Source organism: Lissotriton helveticus, chromosome 3_1, assembly GCF_964261635.1.
Source record: "Lissotriton helveticus chromosome 3_1, aLisHel1.1, whole genome shotgun sequence".
Lineage (NCBI taxonomy): Eukaryota > Metazoa > Chordata > Amphibia > Caudata > Salamandridae > Lissotriton > Lissotriton helveticus.
The window spans coordinates 27,207,363-27,229,677 of record NC_136061.1 but is presented as its reverse complement, the minus strand read 5'-3'; the positions used below and the strand labels follow the sequence as shown (position 1 = coordinate 27,229,677).

Below are 22,315 nucleotides of genomic sequence, written 5' to 3'. Positions count from 1 at the left end.
TGGTGTTTATTTCGGGGCAGGGGAGTGGTTAAAAGTTGCACAAACACAGTGTATTTAATCAATAAATGCCTTTAATTCACCATTGTCTTCTGGGATGCAACTGTGCTGTTAGAATGCAAAATTACCATCTTACTGGCTCCTGCTCATCACTCTTGATTTGCAGTGAGGTCCTGTGTTAAAACTAATTTGTAATTTTAAGACATTGAATATATTTCAAAATGCTTTAAATAACAAGTATTACCCTTACCCATTACAATAGTGCTACTATTACACAGTTTAATGGTATGGGATTTACTGATCTCAGGAGGATGGAATGCAGACGACCATAATAAGATCGGACCGCTTGACCTTCCAATCACTGCATTTGTCAATGGTGACAGTTCAACTCGCAAAACCATCCTTCCAGCTTACAATGTTTATAGCACATGTTGGGAATACGCCCATATTTCTGCTGTAATCACTCTGTTGATGAAGTAAATGTAAGCTTTGCTTTGGACATGCTTCTGGCAACACAGGAAGCTCCTAAAAATAGACTTGTAGATGCTAAGGCCTCTGCCCGTCATGTAAGCATACCTTTCCTCCGTATGACAAAGTCCCTTTCCAGAACTCCCCTCCTCATACAACTAACAAATGCCAGTATTCACTGGTTTGCGGGCACATATAGGCGGCTGTCAATACAAATGCTGGGAAACACATGCCTAGTAAAACAAGCATTTACAATGCAATAGGTCTCGCAACTGCGAGTTTTGGAACTATTGGCATTGAAAATGGCAATGCCTTTTCAAACAAGTTTAAGCTGTTGGCATTGTAAATGAGAATTCCTTTCATTTATGTTTTAAAAATTAAAACTAAAATAAAAGGCATTGTTATTTGCAATGTCAATAGCTCAAACTTGAGTAAATGCGAGATTTATTGTATTGGAAATGCTTGTTAAAGGTTAGCAGTCATCATTAGAATTCCGCTTCCGATTGGTTCTTCCAGCAGGTTGGTTCAACCTACACAATGGTAGGTGTCTCACATTGATTGAGCGAGGTTTGAAGAGCGGCAATCAGGCCCTGCAAAGCCTGCTATTCTGTTGTTAAAGTTTAACAAAGTAAAGCTGTAATGCTCCTCAGTCCCAAAGTGTGTGCTTCCTGCTCTTCCGGTACAGTGACCCCCAAACAGCTCTGCCATGGAGCCTCAGTAGTGCTCAGAAGCAGCTTCCCATGTTCCAGTACTGAGACCACACTGAGCGCTGCCCTCGCGCCAAACGTTGTCCATTACAGTATGGCTTGACGGGCACCAGATCTCGCTCAAGGCACCTCTATCCTAAACTTAAATCTTCAGCCTTGGCTGCCTCTCCTCTGTAGCTTCTGAGACACGATCGATTTGCTGTGTACACTAAACAAATGCGCAGTCGTGATGGTCTAGAGCCTCCAGAGAGTTTCCGTTTAATCGCCAGGTAGCGAGGAGAGGAGGAGTGCAAGGCTTTGTGGGTGATACAGGCATTCTTGTAGATGGATCTTGCCTCAATGGGTGGATAAAATGGGTGTGATGTGGTCGCTTCTTTTGGCCCCATATACGAAACGTGCTGATGAATGGAGAACATATTTGAGGGGGGATAGGTGGGATTTGTGGAGGCCAGTAAGAAGAGAATTGCAGTAGTCCAATCTGGAGAGAACCAGCGATTGGACCAGGGTTTGAAGGTCTTGCTCCGGGACGAAGCAACAAATCCCCCAAAGAAGGCGCAGGAATTGATGTGGGACAGTAGATAAGAGTTTTTTGTCGAGTATGACACTAAGGGATTTTGCGCTGTCGACAATGATGGGTTTTTTGTTAAGTAGATTCACCAGTGTTTTTAAAATGTTTGTGTTGGGGAGTGGCTGCAAGGGTTGCTCACCTTTTACAGGAGTGAATATTTAATTTATACTCTTAGGTCCACCAACCCCTTATCTTTGTTGGTGGATTGTGTGTGGGACTGGTGCATTATTTGCATACGTGATATTACATTTTTTTTCTCCTTTTTATTCTAGTCTAAAGCTTTTGATTCCTGTTTTCTGTTTCAACAGTGGTTGTTCTGCAATTTTGTGTAGTTGCATTTTTTGGTAAGAAAAATATTTGTGTTGTATTTACTCCAAATGAGTAATATTGTAATGTGTGATTTTTGGTTTGGTCAGTGCGTGATTTGTTTTGGTGTGGGAGCTTCTGGACCCTCACCATTATAACAAACATCGGCAATAGCAAAAATAATTTTTAGTCTATGAAAGCACACAGTGCCACAGTAGTTGAACAAAACCACTATGTGTGCAGATATGCTCCTTCTGAAAAAGCAGAAGGGTGTCACTCACAGTGAAGCCAGCCGATAGACCGAGAGAGAGACAGAATTTTAATAAACACGAACGGTCATGGTTAACGCCAGACCTAATTAGAGGCCCAATTATTAAAGAAAGTCTCAAAAGTGCCCCATGGTAAATATCAGTGCATTAAGCGCAGATATACGGCTTTCACGAATTCACTAGAATTTACAGAAGTAGGCCAAGAAATTGGACTCCTAGAAAGTATTGGTGGACTTTATTTTAGCATGAGCATATATACATGTGCAGATTTGCTCACGCAAAAGTTCAAGTTGCAAGTTCACTTACTCTCCAACCACTTTGTTCCCAACCCTGGAAGTAGTTTTATACCTGCCATTATCCGGAGTAAATTTCCATCCTTTCTAAGTATGGGAAAAGATTAGAGAAGAGTTGATGAAAATCCTTAAAACAAGCAAATTAGTAGGTTTGCACAGAATTAAAATGGCCTTCCAACCCTGTGTCAGGCTCCTCCGTTCCAAATCCTCAGGGTTGTATTGATGCTCTATAGGGGTCCACCTCAGGACAGCTCCAAGTCTGGCATATGTAACACACAGACTGTTTAGGAAATCGAGCGGGGGAAGGAAAGGGTAGGAACTGCTGGGAGGGAGATTTGTAGAAGACACACAAGACACAAAATCAGTACCTGCTCTAACTTCGCTCTTTCAACAACAGTCGTGGGTACGAACCCCCCCTTTATTCTATGACTTTTCCACCCCTCACCTGTAAAGGAAAGAAGGTGGGACTTTATCAGGTAGAAGAGAGCCGAGGGATGTAGTGGATTCACTTCAAGCAACTAAGCATATCTTAAGGAGGAGACAAAAGAACACACAGATATGTATATATCCATACATGCACACTTCATAGGGGTTGTAGCTTTACCAGCATATGCATAAACCAATTGCTCCTTTTGTCCACCTACCAACTTATGCTTGAGGTGGAACAAAAACGCCTTGCCTATGCTTGGCACCAAACCTCTCTGAAGACTCTCTCCTACAATTGGTAAAACATAAGAGAACAAATGAATGATAGCCTGATGGCTATTCGAGCAACAACGTTTTGTCCACTGTACCAAATAAAGGAGGTATCTGCTAGTTACTGTTATGATCCCAGTACCACAAACATAATTAGGAACCCGTTCAAGACTCTTTGAGCAACAGTTCCTTTATCACTCTACAAGTTTATAGAAAATGAAATCTAGGAATGTTACTATTACTCCAGAGCCCGAACCTATGAGGTTAAATGCACCACGTAAGTATGGTGACTGAAGAACCCCATTAGTTCCAGCAACAAATGATTCCTCTGCAAGAAGACCGGGAAACTGGTCTTCAACCAACAGAGGAATCAGCACGCATGCAGAATCAACTTTAAATTTCCTCTGGAAGAGACCTCAATGAAAGTCTCTGCCAACAGAGGAATCGGGACAAACGAGAAAACCTGGAACTCCGGTACTGCAGCAATATCAGAATCTCCTAGGGTGACCAACCGTCCGTAAATTTCACGGACAGTCCGTAATTTTGGCCGTCTGTCCGTTGTCCGTGAAGGATTCTTTAACGGACGCCATTTGTCCGTCATTTTAGCCGAGCACCGGTCGCCTCACCCTAAAGCCGGCACAGCTTGCCCCCACCTCCCTTCTTGACTCGGATGCTGTTTCCAGAGCTCAGATACTCAGCAGCATTGGAGAGACACAGCGGGATGGCAGCCCTCACACCTCTAGCCCTTGATGAGCTATTAAGAGGTGCTCGAAGGTGACTGAGAGGAGAGGCTGCAGGTTCAGGAGCAGGGACGGACAACCATTCAGATGCAAACAGCCCTGAATGGTCACGTCTCTGCAGTTTAGAGGGGGCTCACACATTCCATTTCTACCCAGGGCCCCAAACATCCTAGACTCCGCCAGATTACACAGATTACTCTCACTAAATTGTAAGCAAACCTCGATTCTTCAAACATGCAGTCTATCATGTAATTCAATAAAGAAAAGGCACAGTCGCACCCACACTGATTAACAAATAATGGAGGACAATCAGTTATCTTAGAGTATCTCCTGTAAGTACTGTACATCACAGTGGGGGATGACATTTTGGAAAGAGAGCCTGTCTTCGTTGTCTTGTGCAGGAGGGGGCGAAGAGCCCAAGATGATACTAGAATACTGCATGCCCACCCATGTGCCCACCCTGGTGGATCCTGTTCCCCCTCCTGTGATGGCTCCTGCCCCCCCCTGTGATGGCTCCTGCCCCCCCCTGTGGTGGCTCCTGCCCCCCCCCCCCGCCTGTGGTGGCTCCTGCTTGAACCCCAACCCCCCCCAAACCCCCCACCAACCCCCCTCCACCTGTGATGGCTCCTGTCTCTGCCCTGGGTGGCTTCGGTCCCAGTCCTGGAATGGCTCCTGCAGGGAGGGTGAAGTTCTTGATGGGCCTCTTCTGAAAAGGGCTCAGCTCAAAATTAATATGGAAAGGTGGGCGAGTAAGTACGTGAAGGGATGGGTGGATGGCTGGATGAATTAGTAAAAGGGTAAATGGATGAATGAAAGAGTGAATAAATGGATAATGAGAGAGGATGGATGGATTGATGAGTGAGGGGAAGGATGGATGAGAGAAAATGTAAATAGCTGGATGTATGGGTGGAAGGGTAGCTGGATGACGGATGAGGGGAAAGATGAATGAGGGTAAGGATGGATGGATGAGGGGGAAGGATGGATGGATGGAGGGGAAGGATGGATGGAGGGGAAGGATAGGTGGATGAGGGGAAGGATAAATGGATGGGAAGGGATGGATGGATGAGGGGAAGGATGGATGATGGATGGAAGGATGGATGAGGGGAAGGATGGATGGATGAGGGAAGGATGGATGATGGATGAGGGGAAGGATGGATGGATGGATGGATGAGGGGAAGGATGGATGATGGATGAAAGGAAGGATGGATGAGGGGAAGGATGGATGGATGAGGGGGAAGGATGGATGGATGGAGGGGAAGGATGGATGGATGGAGGGGAAGGATGGATGGAGGGGAAGGATAGGTGGATGAGGGGAAGGATAAATGGATGGGAAGGGATGGATGGATGAGGGGAAGGATGGATGATGGATGATGGATGGAAGGATGGATGAGGGGAAGGATGGATGGATGAGGGAAGGATGGATGATGGATGAGGGGAAGGATGGATGGATGGATGGATGAGGGGAAGGATGGATGATGGATGAAAGGAAGGATGGATGAGGGGAAGGATGGATGGATGAGGGGAAGGATGGATGGATGAGGGGAAGAAAGGATGGATGGGTGAGGGGAAGTATGGATGATGAGGGGATGGATGGAGGGGAAGGATGGATGGATGGGTGAAAGAATGGATGGATGATGAGGGGAAGGATGGATGGATGGATGGATGATGAGGGGGAGGATGGATGGATAATTAGCGAAAGGATGGATGGAGGGGTGGGTGAAAGGATGGATGGATGGATGATGAGGGGAAGGATGGATGGATGGATGGATGGATGGATGAGGAGGGGAAGGATGGATGGATGGATTGATGGATGATGAGGGGGAGGATGGATTGATGATGAGGGGGAAGGATGGATGGATGGATGATGAGGGGGTGGGTGAAAGGATGGATAATGAGGGGAAGGATGGATGATGAGGGGGTGGGTGAAAGGATGAATGGATGATGAGGGGAAGGATGGATGGATGGTGAGGGGATGGATGATGAGGGGGTGGGTGAAAGGATGAATGGATGGATGGATGATGAGCGGGTGGGTGGAAGGATGGATGGATGGATGGATGATGAGGGGAAGGATGGATGGATGATGAGGGGAAGGATGGATGGATGGATGATGAGTGAGTGGGTGGGTGAAAGGATGGATGGAGAGTGGGTGGGTGAAAGGATGGATGGATGGATGAGGGGTGGGTGGATGGATGGATGGATGGATGATAAGTGGGTGGGTGGGTGAAAGGATGGATGGATGGATGAGTGGGTGGGTGAATGGTGGGTGGGTGAAAGGATGGATGAGTGGATAGGTGGGTGGATGGTGGGTGGGTGAAAGGATGGATGGGTGGGTGGATGGTGAGTGGGTGGATGATGGGTGGGTAGGTGGATGAGTGAAATGATGGATGGATTGATGGATTGATAAGTGCAAGGGTGAATGTATGGACGTATGAGTGAGAGTGGATGTAAGGATGGATGAGTGAGTGAAAGGGAGGGTAGATGGACAAAGGGATGAATAGATGTGTGAAGGAGTGAAATGATAGATGGATGAGTGATAGGGTCAATGGATGGATTTATGAGTGGATGAGTAGATGGATGGATGGGTGTGTGGATGAATGGATGGAAGGAAGGTTGGCTAAGTGAAAAGGTCGATGGAGAGAGAAAGGGAGGATGGATGGATGACTAAAAGAGTGGGTGGGTGGGTGGAAGGATTAGTAAGTGAAAGGATGGCTGGATTGGTGAAAGGGTAAATGGCTGGATGGATGAGTGAATGGATGGGATGAAGAGTGGATGGATAAGTGTGCAGATGGATAGGGTGAAAGGGTGGCTGGATGGATGATGGATGAGTGAAAGGATGGATGAAGGGATGGATGAGTGAAATGATAGATGGAAGGATACATGATGGATAGGTTTGCAAATGGTTGAATATGTTTGGAAATGGCTGGGCTTACTTATATACTATTGCGCGACCTCTGATGTGTCTGTAAAACTTACCTATTGTCCTGAAGTTTTGTCCTGAATTTTGACCTCCTGTCCTGAATTTTGTCCTGAATTTTGAGCCTTTGTCCTGAATTTTTACACTCACCGTCCTGAATTTGCACCAATGCCAGTTGGTCACCCTAGAATCTCCTCACGCTGCCACTCAACGCACCAGTACAATCCTAGTCAGGAGCGAAACTTGCCTCCCGAAAACACTCGGGTGATCCTTAGTGCGAAACGCACTCTTACCGCACAATACCGGGAAAGTTCACCCCAGGTCCGCTACAGCTTACATCCTAGAATTATTGGCCAGGAGATTCTCTCACCGCTGTCTTTTCTTCCGCGTGTGACGTCATGCGAATCACTTCCTGCGTGATTCGCAAAGCATGTAGGGATTAGTAGTCCGGAAATGCCTACATCGCGATCTTCAGTCATACTTGCGTCAGTCAGTGACTACTGGTGGCGAAACGTGACACCCTGGAACTAATGCTTACCACTACCTTCAGGCAAGGTGTGTATACCTGCAGAAACGAGGCAACTTAAGGGAATTGCTAGTTTTCAAACCCTACCATGATATGAGCCCTGGCCTAATTAGTGAGGCTATATCAGAGCTCTTATATAATGAGATTACTGCCATAATTTGTTGCCACATTACATGTAAAAAGGATAAGTGGATTTTGTTACAGGTCAAGTAGATTTCAGAAGCAACTTGCCCCATGGACAAGTAAATATTTTAGTGAATCCCACACTGGTATTGGTGGAATTATCTAACTTGGCATTCCCTTCAGGATATGACTGTGAGGCCACTCAAGCCTGCTTTCTCAGACTGCATTTTTGTGTGTCAACTGCACTTCCTCCCTTGTTAAATCCTCCTTTAGTTCCAATGCCCTATGACTCACCAACCACCTCCAGAGGCCCTTTTTAACAAAATGTTGTAGGTCTGTTTCAGATAGGTTCAGACTCTCTATGTAGAATTTCTGCATATGATCTGCCATTACAGCTTTTATGGCCTCACTGCCCGAACTGTTGAACTGTCTGGGGCCTTTATTTCTCGTATACGTTTCTTATCTTGTTCCTTACTGATGAGCCATATTAGCATTTTTACTGCCTTGTCCCTGGCCTCATAAATGCGTTTTTGTTTTGCAACATAGGTCAATTTGACCCCGTTGGTTGCTATCGAACAATATTCCTTTTTAGTCGGATGCAGACTTTCATCTTGGAGGGTCACTGAATGTATGTCGCCTCCAAGTATAAGAGTTCCTTTTCTGCTTCCTTGTATTGCCTTTCTCTCTTCCTAGTCTTTCACTGCCCCCGATATTATCACACCACGTATCGTGGCTCTATAGACCTCCCATACATTGGACGAGTCACTCACTGCATCAGTGTTGTTTTTAAAAGGTTTAGTGGCTTTGTGCAAAAGCTCCATTTCTTTTTTAGGTCTCGGCCTATTCCCATTCCACAGGAATGGAATAGGACGAGTCTATAGCAGTGAAACCAAGACTTAAACTAAGGTCTCCCAAAAAGAGGATTTCCACGAGTGCATGTGCACATGCACGAGCCCGAGCCTTCTGCCTGCCTCCTAGGCAATATGCTTCTCCGCCCCCCTGGTGTTTCTGGCTTGCTCTTCAAAGGCTCCCCATACCATTTGCTCCTGCCTCCCCGCCCACTGCTTCACACTTCACTCGCATTTCTGCCCAGCCCCCCTCCCAGCGCCAAACTTGTTTGATTGGTTGATGTATGGCACTCGTACTCCATACTTTTTTACCATGTGGGATATTTATACGTTTATATACGTTAAACACATTGGCCCTACAGCACCATATGTGAAAAACATGGAGCAGTTCGCTGCACTCTGTGCCTTCACCATGTTACGTTTCCTGCGTGTATCTGTTAACAAACCTGAAAAAAATACTTGATGGTCCACGGCCAATATGTTTAACATTATTTACAACAGTAACCAGTAGGTACATATAAACAATTAGCAATTCCTTACCCCCACCCGAAAAAAGACTCGCATGTAAGCAATTTAACTTAGCTTGCACAACACCAACAGCAACTTTTAAACCTGATAAAAAAAATAGCACATAAATGCAGTTCACACATAGTTAATACATAAGGTCCACTGACTGCACTCCCCTCGTTCCCTCCTACATGCCCCCATCCCCCACCATGTGTTTTCGGTTGACAAAACACAGACATGCTTCTTAGAAGGACGAAACGAAAGCATCTTTAGAGCTTCGCACAACTACAAGCTTTCTACCTGTTCCCGCTGCTCCGCCCTTTTGTTTTGCTAATTTACTTTCTTTGCAACCAAAGCTTCCTTAGTTTCCTTGCAAAGGTAATTTGGTATTCAAACGCTTTTAGGCTAAAGCAGTAAAGGACCTTCTTCTGTCCATCACCTGTTCTTTCACTCTCGCTTTCTCGTTATATGCCCATATACATCTCCCTTCATTTTCCTCCACTTCTCCCAGGTCTTGTGCTGTCACCTTTTTTTGATCATTCCATCAAATCCCATCCTTACTTTCTCTACCTTCTCTTTTTGACACCCTGCTGCTCTGTGCTTTGTTTCCACAGCATAATGTCACTTTTGTCCCTGTTTTGATTTCCTTTTGCTGTGTCCTTTTCCTCTTCATTTTAGCCAGGTTTCCACTGTTGCTACATCTCCGGTTTAGCCTATTCTTTCCTCAATTACTCTCTCCTTCCTACATCTCCTCCTCCCTCCTCCACACCGCATCTTTTACATTCTGACATCTCCCTCCTCCTTCCTGTTCTCTCCTTTGAGTCTCTTTATGTCTTCACTGTTGGCTTCTTTTCCATTTCACTCCCTCAGCTGTTCACTAGATCTCCCACCTAGAGCTTTCGCCTCCTCGGCTGATGCATGCTCCTCCCTTACTCTCCCTTCTTCTGCCCGCACCTCCTTCCCCGCTGCTCCGTTCTGATTACCTCTGTGTCCTCCACATCACCTGTTCTTTCACTCTTGCTTTCTCGTTATATGCCCATATACCTCTCTCTTCATTTTCCTCCACTTCTCCCAGGTCTTGTGCTGTCACCTTTTTTTGATCATTCCATCAAGTCCCATCCTTACTTTCTCTACCTTCTCTTTTTGACACCCTGCTGCTCTGTGCTTTGTTTCCGCAGCGCAATCTTACTTTTGTCCCTATTTTGATTTCCCTTTTCCTTTTGCTGTGTCCTTTTGCTCATCATTTTAGCCAGGTTTCCACTGTTGCTATAGCTCCGGTTTAGCAGATTCTTTCCTCAATTACTCTCTCCTTCCTACATCTCCTCCTCCCTCCTCCACACCGCATCTTTTACATTCTGGCATCTTCCTCCTCCTTCCTCGTTCTCTCCGAGTCTCTTTACGTCTTCACTGTTGGCTTCTTTTCCATTTCACTCCTTCAGCCGTTCACTAGATCTCCCACCTAGAGCTTTCTCCCCCTCGGCTGATGCATGCTCCTCCCTTACTCCACCACCACATCCACCACACCCACCACCACTACATCCACCACCACCGCATCCACCACCACCACCGCATCCACCACCACCACATCCACCGCAACCACCACCGCATCCACCACCACATCCACCATCACCTCCACATCCACCATGACATCCACATCCACCACCACCACATCCACCACCACTACATCCACCACCACCCCATCCACCACCACCACCGCATCCACCACCACATTCACCACCACCACCGCATCCACCACCACCGCATCCACCACAACATCCACCACAACATCCACCGCCACATCCACCGCCACATCCACCGCCACATCCACCGCCACATCCACCGCCACATCCACCGCCACATCCACCGCCACATCCACCGCCACATCCACCGCCGCATCCACTGCCGCATCCACTGCCGCATCCACCGCCGCATCCACCACCACATCCACCACATCCTCCACCGCATCCACCACCACCACATCCACCACCACATCGATCACATCCACCACCGCATCCACCACCACATCCACCACATCCTCCACCACATCCTCCACCGCATCCACCACCACCACATCCACCACCACATCGATCACATCCACCGCCACATCCACCGCCACATCCACCACACCCACCACCACATCCACCGCATCCACCGCCACCACATCCACCGCATCCACATCCACCGCATCCACCACCACATCCACATCCACCATGACATCCACCGCCACATCCACCACATGCACCACCACCGCATCCACCACCGCATCCACCACCGCATCCACATCCACTACCACATCCACATCCACCACCACCACATCCACCACCGCATCCACCACCACCACATCCACCGCATCCACCACCACCGCATCCACCACATCCACCACCACCACATCCACCACATCCACCACCACCACATCCACCACATCCACCATCACCTCCACATCCACCATGACATCCACCGCCACATCCACCACCACATCCACTTCCACCACCACCACATACACTTCCACCACCACCACATCCACCACACCCACCACCACCACATCCACCACCACCACCACTTCCACTACCACATCCACCACCACTACATCCACCACCCCATCCACCACCACCACCGCATCCACCACCACCACATCCACCACCACATCCACCACCGCATCCACCACCCACCACCACATCCACCCCATGCACCACCGCATCCAGAGGGAGAGGTGTGGCGCCGCGGCCAGGGCGACTGACGCTGGAATCTGGGGATCAGGGTTAGATCCCCGGCTCCGGCGGCAGGTTAGCCCAGCACCATGTGACTCTGGGCAATAGTCGCTTAATCTTCCCGACGGCCCGAGCGCCTAGAGACCCTTACGGGTGATTGTGCGCTTTACAAATGTGGATTATTATTATTATAATTATTATTATTATTATCCACCACCACCACATCCACCGCATCCACCGCCGCATCCACCACCACATCCACATCCACCACCACATCCACCACCACATCCACCACCACCGCATGCACCACCACCGCATGCACCACCACCGCATGCACCACCACCGCATCCACCGCCGCATCCACCGCCGCATCCACCACCACATCCACCACCACCACTTCCACCACCGCATCCACCACATCCACCTCCACCTCCACATCCACCATCACCGCCACATTCACCGCCACATCCACCATGACATCCACCGCCACATCCACCACATCCACCACATGCACCACCGCATCCACCACCAGTACCACCACCACCACCAGTACTACCACCACCAGTACTACCACCACCAGTACTACCACCACCAGTACTACCACCACCAGTACTACCACCACCAGTACTACCACTACCAGTACTACCACCAGCACCAGTACTACCACCACCAGTACCACCTCCACCAATACCACCACCAATACCACCACTACCAGTACTACCAACAGTACCACCACTATCAGTACTACCACCAGTACCACCACCACCACTACCAGTACTACCACCAATACCACCACTACCAGTACTACCACCACACCACCAGTTCTACTACAACCAGTACCACCACCAGTACTACCACCACAGTACCACCACCACCAGTACTACCACCACCACCTCCAGTACTACCACTACTACCACTACCAGTACTACCACCACCAGTACTACCAGTACCACCACCACCAGTACTACCACTACCAGTACCACCACCACCAGTACTACCACCATCAGTACTACCACTACTACAGCCACCAGTACTACCACTACTACAGCCACCAGTACTACCACTACCACCACCACCAGTACTACCACCACCACCAGTACTACTACCACTACCAGTACTACCACCACCAGTACTACCAGTACCACCACCACCAGTACTACCACTACTACCACTACCACCACCACCAGTACTACCACCATCAGTACTACCACTACTACAGCCACCAGTACTACCACTACTACAGCCACCAGTACTACCACTACCACCACCACCAGTACTACCACTACCAGTACTACCACTACCAGTACTACCAGTACCACTACCACCACCACCAGTACTACCACTACCAGTACTACCACCACCACCAGTACCACCACCACTACTACCACCACCAGTACTACCAGTACCACCACCAGTACTACCACTACCAGTACCACCACCACCACCAGTACTACCGCCACCAGTACTACCACCACCAGTACTACCACCACCAGTACTACCACCACCAGTACTACCACCACCAGTACTACCACCACCAGTACTACCACCACCAGTACCACCACCACCAGTACCATCACCACCAGTACCATCACCACCAGTACCACCACTACCAGTACTACCACCACCAGTACTACCACTACCACTACTACCACTACCAGTACTACCACCACCAGTACTACCAGTACCACCACCACCAGTACTACCAGTACCACCACCACCAGTACTACCACTACCAGTACCACCACTACCAGTACCACCACCACCAGTACTACCACCACCAGTACTACCACCACCAGTACTACCACTACCACCACCAGTACTACCACTACCAGTACTACCACTACCAGTACTACCACTACCAGTACCACCACTACCAGTACCACCACTACCAGTACCACCACCACCAGTACCACCTCCACCAGTACCACCTCCACCAGTACCACCTCCACCAGTACCACCTCCACCAGTACTACCAGTACTACCACCATCAGTACTACCACTACTACAGCCACCAGTACTACCACTACTACAGCCACCAGTACTACCACCACCAGTACCACCACCACCAGTACCACCACCACCAGTACCACCACCACCAGTACCACCACCACCAGTACCACCACCACCAGTACTACCAGTACCACCACCGCCAGTACTACAGCCACCAGTACTACCACTACCACCACCACCAGTACTACCACTTCCAGTACTACCACTACCAGTACTACCAGTACCACCACCACCACCACCAGTACTACCAGTACTACCACCACCAGTACTACCAGTACCACTACCACCAATACCACCCCCACCAGTACTACCACCACCACTACTACCAGTACCACCACCACCAGTACTACCACTACCACCACCACCACCAGTACTACAGCCACCAGTACTACCACTACCAGTACCACGACCATCAGTACTACCACCACCAGTACTACCACCACCAGTACCACCACCACCAGTACCACCACCCCCAGTACCACCACTACTAGTACTACCACTACCAGTACCACCACCACCACCAGTACTACCACTACTACCACCACCAGTACTACCACTACTACAACCAGCAGTACCACCACCACCAGTACCACCACCACCACCAGTACTACCACTCCCAGTACTACCACTACCAGTACCACCCCCACCAGTACTACCACTCCCAGTACTACAGCCAGCAGTACCACCCCCACCAATTCTAACACTACCAGTACCACCACCACAAATTCTAACACTACCAGTACCTCCACCACATATACTACCACTGCCAGTACCACCACCACCAATACTACCAGTACTACCACTACCAGTACTACAGCCAGCAGTACCACCACCACCAATACTACCACTACCGGTATTACCAGTGTCACCAGTACCATCAAGCATTTGCAATGCAATAGGTCTCGCATTTGCGAGAGTTTAAGATATTGGCATTGTAAATGACAATGCCTTTTATTTATGTTTCAAAAACCAATACATAAATAAAAGGCACTGGCATTTAAAATGCCAATAGCTCAAACTCTCACATCGGCGAAACCTATTGCATTGCAAATGCTTGTTTGTAGGGCAAGTGCCATGCCGCCATATTAGACTCTCTTTCCTTGTGGCATTAGAGTTTCCTATTGAATGCTTAGTGGCGAGTGATCATATTCCCCTCGCTTTGTACTCTTCATCCGTGAATCTGTGTAGCGCTGAGGTCAGTGTGAAGTAGTCTAAATGAGAGTGGGTGTTGTGTGTTCCTTAAAAGTGGGAGTAGCCCAGGCGTGTCCCATGTAACGTTATCAACATTTCCAATCTCATTTTCTTCTTCCAAAAGGCTTTGAAGACATCGTTTTGGGTCTGGGTGGGAGAGTGTTTGAAATGGAGGGGTGGGCCGGAAATTGTGTGTGAATGTTGTTATGTTCATTTGGGGATAGATAAGGGAATGCAAGGTTCTGAAGACTGTTGTGAAGTTGCTTTCTTTTGTGTATGTTGCTGGTGGAATGTGTGTGGGAGAGCGGTGGTGATGGAACATGAAGGATGCTAGATGATAGACCAGTGAGTGGGTATTGTATGTTTGAGGATTAAGCGCTTGGTGTATTTGCTGCTTGGAGAGGGTGAGTTTTAGACGCTTTGAAAGTGGGTTATTTATGCTGCCATTTGGTGTACACTGGTGTGTGTATGAAAGTTGGGATGAAGAGGTGGTGTTGGTTGAATGAGACTATGGGATTGGATTGACAATGTAAGTTTGTAGAGAGTGGTGTGTGTTTGCTGTGACCGTGGCTCTTTCTTGGAGAGTGATTTTAGTATGCAAGCCAGTATCATCTCCGGCCTAAAGCCTTTTCAGGTCCTAACAGGTAATACCCTTACCCTGTCCCCTTTACCTGGACTCCAGGAGCCCAAAGGTTATATAGCCCCAGTGATCAGGTGACCTTGAGCCAAGGGGATTCCTAACCAATCAGAACCCCAGCCCTAAAGTTTGTAGCAGGCTTCTCCAATGATTAGCTCATGAGCTACTGGTAGCTCTCCATCTACCTGTAAGTAGCTCCCCTGTCTACAGCCCAGCCTCTTAAATGTTATGCTTTTGCTTGGTTGAATAAATATAAGTATGCTGAAATTGGAAACCGTGTATTCAAGACAAAAATGTGTGTATTTCCAAAACGTAAGAGCTAGTATGTGGAGAGACTTATGAATAATATTAACTTGGTGCCAGGGACATGAAAGCTTTCGCTGTTGTGAATTACCTATGAAGAGGGATTCCACATTAACAAAGCATTTTTTTACATTAATGCTGGGAACTGGGCTTGATGCATCTGAAGTGATCACTACTGGCAATCTTGCATATGGTGGGCACTAATGCAACTATTTTCTGATGTGGTCAGTATTAATACTCAAACTATTAGGAGCAGAGAAGGATTTTCACCAAACATAAGTAGCTTAGGACCCAAACCCTAAGTCCTAGGTCACAAAAAAACCTAGCCCTAGGACTCAATGGGAACCCTAGCCCTATCAGCCAATCGAAACCTAAACTCTAAGTCCTAGGTCCAATACAAATCCTAGCCCTGGGAACCATTCAGAACATGTATGCAACAATCAATGAAAAATCTTATTTTAAGAGCATGCGACCTTAAACTTAAGGGGCTGTGCAGGGTGTGAAGGTCTGCTCAAGTGGCTGTAGCCCAACCATTAAGCAAAAACTGGTGTGCAGAAAGAGAGGATGCTCTTCAGCTCACAATTTCCATTGATGCAGATTGGCCCAATAAACACTTTGCAGTTCCTGTTTAACCCTGCAGGTAAGCCCCAAAAGTAAGGCCACTAAATAATGCTTTTCACGCACTTCAACCAAAAATAAGTACTACACACACTTAACACAATTTAAACCACAAAACAGATTTGATAGTCTCGAAGATGTTTGCCTTTTAGGAATCTATTTGGGAGAGGGTTGGCTTTTGGTAGCTTTAAAACAGTTTTAGGGAAAACAAGGAATCATAAATCTATTCTTCAAGCTAAATAGAGGAGACCATTTAGTCCCCAAAATCTTAGTGAGCAGCACAATATCCAATCTTATCAAGAAAACTATCAAAATATGGGAACAAGATCTGTTCTGGAAGTGGTTAAAGACAATTTTTTTTAAATCACAGATGCCAGTGCATAATGAAGAGTCACTACTTTCCAGAGAGTCGCCCATGAGATACACACAAAAAAGGTCTTGTCCTCGATATTGTTTTGTTGGCTTTGCCTAAACAAATAATTGATGTTTGCTCTAAAAATTCAATTCTCGGACAAAGGGTGACCAGAAATTTCTTAGATAGCACACTAAGGTGGGCTAGATAAAAATCCACTTGTCCAATTTGGCAGTATGATAAAAGAGTTGCCCTTGGCCCTGCCAATTAACCCAGAAATGTAAAGTTGAAACAAGCACAGAGAATTTCAGTTCACACTTGCTGTACTTGGGTTTGCCACATGCACAAGTGTAACGTCTTAGTTTTCAACAGCAAACAACTTGTAGGGAGTAAAAGACCTGTGATGACAGACTTCATAGTCCCACCCGTGTTCAAAACATCCACACTCATCTAGTTTACATCACAAAAGAAACCCAGCAATAACTTTAGAGCGCTGTGCTTGAACCAAGACATGCACGTATGATATGCATTTCTGTGGGTGCAAGGAGATAGTCAAGGTTCATAATTATACTGTGGTGAACGGATGTGGTGTGCTGGCAGACTTCTGTCCTTGGCTTGTTAGCATATTGATGTCGCCCATGCTGTCAGTCTGACCCTCACTCTAGTCACTCCAAGCTGAAAATCACCCTTTTCTTTCACGTGTGCCTCAAATCACTGCTTCTTTCTCAAGTCGTGTTACCACCTAGCTCCGTGTTTTCAGTCCTGGGCTTTTATTGAACAGCAGAATGTAGGGGTAACTAACTAAATTGTCACTGGCTAAAAAATTTTTTTAACAATACGGCCTATTTAGAAGAACACATTTTTTTTTACAACATGGAGTGAAATGGTACACTTCTTTCTGTACCGTTGTTCCGTGTGCATCATACCTCCCGAATGGAAAAGAGACTGTGCCCAGGAAACGTGTCAGCTCTGCGGCCAACATAATACACAAGACATAATACACGTGATTTGCTTGTGTCCTAATCTCCTAGAAGACAGAAGGTCCCTATTACGAAGGGGTTGGATTGCAAAGAACATAAGAACTTGCAAAGGAGCGGTTCTGGCAAGCCCTGACCCCTTGAACACAACCCTTAACTGTGCCTTGGTAAGATTTATGGATTGCTTCATTAAGAAGCTAGAGGAGGCGAGATGTGCACACGATGGTCGGGCAGGCAACCTGACTCCTGACCTCACTGAGATTACCACCTCTGGTCACTGACTAACAGACATTTTCAGACCCACCAATAATGCATGGCATAAGCAGAGGAGTCTGTTTGTGTATACTGTTTTCTTATACTAGATCTCCCCCCTTACTAGGAAGATGACAAACTCTCCTCCTTAACTGAACATAATCCAGTGTGTCAGGGACTGTGCATCAAGAAATAAAGCTTTTTATGTCATTATGACTCTCTTTTTCTTAATTCTTAACTGTTTACACTAGACCTCAGTGTCTTTTTAGATTAGGCTTCCACACGCTTTTAAATTTTACATCAAAGCTAAGTACCTAGCAAAGATCTGTTATTGTATATTGTTGCTAGGGTTTTTAACAAATCAGGCAATAAAGCAATTTTCAATGTGCATCATACCTGACACGTCTGCAAACAGCAGCACCCCATGAAAGTTCTGGGTGTAAGGCAGCTTGTCTGAAAGGTCACCATATACCACCAGATCTGGTACGTGGGAGGCCACTTTGCCTATCTTGTGGGACTCGCTGTGCTCCTTTGCCAGGGCTGCCATTGAAGTCATGGTGGCTGCAACCAGCCCCCTCACAGGCTGTTTCCAGGATCTCCAGGCTCTTGACACCAACTGACATGGAGCGGAACCCTGGGCCCACTGCCAGGGAAACCAGAACCAGGAACCACCAGGGCTCCAGAACCTCTGGTGTCATCGCTGCCAGGGAAAACAGAACCAAGAACCACCAGGGCTCCAGAACCTCTGGTGTCAGCGCTGCCAGGGAAACCAGAACCAAGAACCACCAGGGCTCCAGAACCTCTGGTGTCATCGCTGCCAGGGAAAACAGAACCAAGAACCACCAGGGCTCCAGAACCTCTGGTGTCATTGCTGCCAGGGAAGCCAAGAACCACCTGGGCTCCAGAACCTCTGGTGTCATCGCTGCCAGGGAAACCAGAACCAAGAACCACCAGGGCTCCAGAACCTCTGGTGTCATCGCTGCCAGGGAAACCAGAACCAAGAACCACCAGGGCTCCAGAACCTCTGGTGTCATCGCTGCCAGGGAAAACAGAACCAAGAACCACCAGGGCTCCAGAACCTCTGGTGTCATCGCTGCCAGGGAAACCAGAACCAAGAACCACCAGGGCTCCAGAACCTCTGGTGTCACTGCTGCCAGGGAAACCAGAACCAAGAACCACCAGGGCTCCAGAACCTCTGGTGTCACTGCTGCCAGGGAAACCAGAACCAAGAACCACCAGAACCTCTGCGCCACCATTTCTGGTGCTCCTGCTGCCCTGGCAGAAGCTTTTATAAAGGAAAAAAGTGGCTCCTGTGCAATAATACAATCAATATTTGTAATAATAGGCACATTCGCAATAAAGAGGGTTTAATAAAGGATGTGGAATAATACAATCAATATTTGCCATCTGTGGAATAATACAATCAATATTTGTAATTGTGGAATAATACAATCAATATTTGTAATCTGTGGAATAATCGCCCTGCCAGGAGCTGGCACCAATGTCCCCAGAAAACACGCATGGTGGTTCATCAGAAACCAGTGAGGAAGATGATGATACAGGACCACTCTAGAATAAACCTTTTGTTGGTTGGTTTTGATGGTTTCCCTAGGTCGCTATGGTTACTAGATACAGGTCAATGGACCCTATTCAGGCGGGAAAAGACCGCCGATCTATCATCTTTTAACGCAAAATCTGATTTATTGTAGCGGCCTTCAGGCTGAAATAGCCTCTGCTTCATTAGAAGTCCAAGCATTGCCCCGATTTTGTAAGCACAATTTCCCTACTTGCCTGTTCCAAAATGTTGGCATGTATGCAACAGGTACCGGATTTCCGGCCCGTGATCCTTTTTAGTAACTACTATGTTTAAGCTTTACTTAAATAGGGTTTAAATGAACTGAACCAAAGATACAAATAACTAAATAAATAAAAATAAATAATCCTGTCCAGGCGCGCAACACCCATTGGAATCAATGGCTGTGTCACACACGCAGCCGCACCCGAGCACTTCACAGGTCTTTAAAAGACCATGTGCATGTTAAAGAGGCTTTGTTGATGTTTCACCCCTTCTATGAACCCCTGCAGCGCCAGGCCCCTGATTTAGCACTAACAAAACGGGCGCTAGATTACTGAGCTGTCTAGCACGGAGGCGCCTCTGCCATAGCGCCTACTGACAGCGCTCGTGTTCCAAGGGCGCCTGCTTGCTGACTTTATTGGGTCCAGCTTTGTTTCCTTGTGTATTATGGGCTCTGTAGTCTCTTCAAAAGTCAGGACTACAAGTCCCAGGAGACACCGCGCGTGAGGCTCTGATACATAACATCCCGCTACTTTGAGGCTGAAAGGCATTCCTGACACCTAGAAAGTCGGGCTTCTGTATATAAAGCTACGGTGGGATTTAATTCCCCTCTTAAATTGCTAATTAATGCTGAAAGTTTTAGACGGCAAACAAAAGAAAATCACTACATTTTTACCTCAGAAAATGGTAGCGTTCGGATGTACTCTTTCCTAAACCTACTGCTCTGTGTACCTCCATCATTACAAGGAGTCCCCCTGAGGGACCCGCCGTGACTGGGGCTCCTACGCACTTTAATTTGTTTTCCCCATCATTTGACAACAAGCGGGGCCACCTGAGAATGAGCCGCCTCGCAAGTTGTCGCCAATCAGGTGAGTCGAAACATAATCTACGAAGTATAGGGCATTTATGGTGCTCTTTAATTGGCCGCGTAGACGTCTGTGCTGCGATTGGATGGAGGGAGCCCTGTCCCGGTGATGATTGGCTGTTGTGCCTTGGAGACTGAGCAGCGGCGCCGCGCTATTGGCCGTACTTGGAGTCGCTCTATTGGCTGAAGATGTCTCTGGCAAACGTAGTGCATCGCCCTGGCTCAGCGCTGAGCTGCTGCAGGTCGCGCCTTCCGTAGAGTGACAGGCTCTAATGACGTCAGTGGAGGGACGTTGACCTTTCACCGTGCGGCTGCCTCCACGTCCCGGTGAGCCCCGGGTCTGGCGGTGAACGGGAACCGCTCCGGTGAGTAGTCTCTGTCTTACCCCGCAGAGAAGGCAGCTTCTGTGCCACCATCAACCGCCGCGAGACGCCCGGGCTGTACCGACGTCATGCTCGCGACACCTATTTTGGTCGTTGTGTTTTCACCCTCGTACCTTAGCAACGTCCCCTGATCCCGGGCCTACGTCAGGGTGGAGCAGGTGCCAATCTACCCTTTCTAACTTTGAACGGAGAACCATGATGTCTCCGTGTATTTTCCCCAGCGGGGTCTGTGTGTGGTGTTTTGATGCGACCAGTGCGTGCGATACGTGATGCCCACTCCAATATGGCGGTGGCCGTGGAGGCGCTCTGTATTGGGTGCCCCGCCGCGACCTCGTTGTGTGTGGGCGGAGCTCGCCATGGGGCTGCTTTCGGCGGGAGTTTGCGCTTGTATTTGACGTCACACGGCCTGACCTGTCACCCTCGGTCCGGTCTGGTGGGGCCTTCCCTGTGCGCCGCTGCCGGGCTCGGAGGCTCCAGGCCGGACGCGGGGCCCGCAGCGCCGCCCTCGGTGAGTCCCGGGCGCAGAGGCAGGCTCCGTGGCCAGGCCTCCTCCTGGGGTGGGCTCCCGCCGCCCCCCTCTCTTCATGAGGCCCCGCCCGGGCGTGCGGGATCCGGGCTCTGGGAGGGACAGCCGGCGTCACACCCCGGTCTGTTTATTTATTATTGATTTATGTGTTTTTCTCTCGCGCGGACTTTACCCGAAGGCGTCAGAGGCTTCACAGTAGGAACAGAACTGAAACATGAGAACATTACACGTGAGCAAAATACAGAAGCAAACGTTACGTTAAATGAAGCAAAAGTGACAATCGTGAGCCAACAAAATACAAGAGGTAACAAACGGTGCATTGCAGGAGGAAAAAGCGACATGTGCAGGTTACAAAAGCGTACAAAGTACAAGTAGAGATAAAATACTGCACTAAAGGGAGGACACTCGGGCACAAGAACAAGCGTTACGTAGGCACTGGTGGCACTTGTGCAGGTATCGAAAACAAACAAATGTAAGCGGTAGAAAACAGTTACAGGAGAAAGTGACGGGTGCATGTAACACACGAGTACCAAACACAGGTACAAGGATAATACTGCAATAAATGGCAGACTCTCAAGAACACACTGGGAAGACACTTCCATAGTCATGTACAGTAGAATTTCTATAATGGAAGGGTTTCCTTCAGATAATAGAGAGGGCATGGATACAAGATCTCCAGGTAGGACCGCCCCACCCACCCAGGAGGAGGAATCTCCATCATCCACAAATCCAGCCT

The 22,315-nt window shown here is 48.1% G+C and overlaps 2 protein-coding genes across 8 annotated transcripts in view; one reads left to right on the top strand and one right to left on the bottom strand.

Annotated features, from left to right (window-relative positions):
- ADCY10 (adenylate cyclase 10) overlaps nt 1-20,679 on the bottom strand; it is a 4,100,562-nt gene extending 4,079,883 nt beyond the window's left edge. For 2 of the 3 annotated variants that reach the window (XM_078679136.1, XM_078679138.1), the window contains exon 1: nt 18,407-18,573. In XM_078679136.1, the coding sequence (XP_078535262.1) occupies nt 18,407-18,566 (160 nt within the window). In that variant the 5' untranslated portion in view covers nt 18,567-18,573. Of the gene's footprint in view, nt 1-18,406; nt 18,574-20,481 lie in introns of those variants that run through there. The other variant, XM_078679137.1, reaches the window with a different exon arrangement.
- A 120-nt stretch (nt 20,680-20,799) lies between these two features.
- ZFAND2B (zinc finger AN1-type containing 2B) overlaps nt 20,800-22,315 on the top strand; it is a 113,795-nt gene continuing 112,279 nt past the window's right edge. The window contains exon 1 of one of the 5 annotated variants that reach the window (XM_078679147.1): nt 20,800-21,035. Coding sequence is in view for 1 of the 5 variants with exons in the window: in XM_078679143.1 (XP_078535269.1) it covers nt 21,794-21,808 (15 nt within the window). In the remaining 4 variants the exon portion in view is untranslated. Of the gene's footprint in view, nt 21,036-21,455; nt 21,562-21,775; nt 21,884-22,315 lie in introns of those variants that run through there. The other 4 variants (XM_078679144.1, XM_078679145.1, XM_078679146.1 and 1 more) reach the window with 4 other exon arrangements.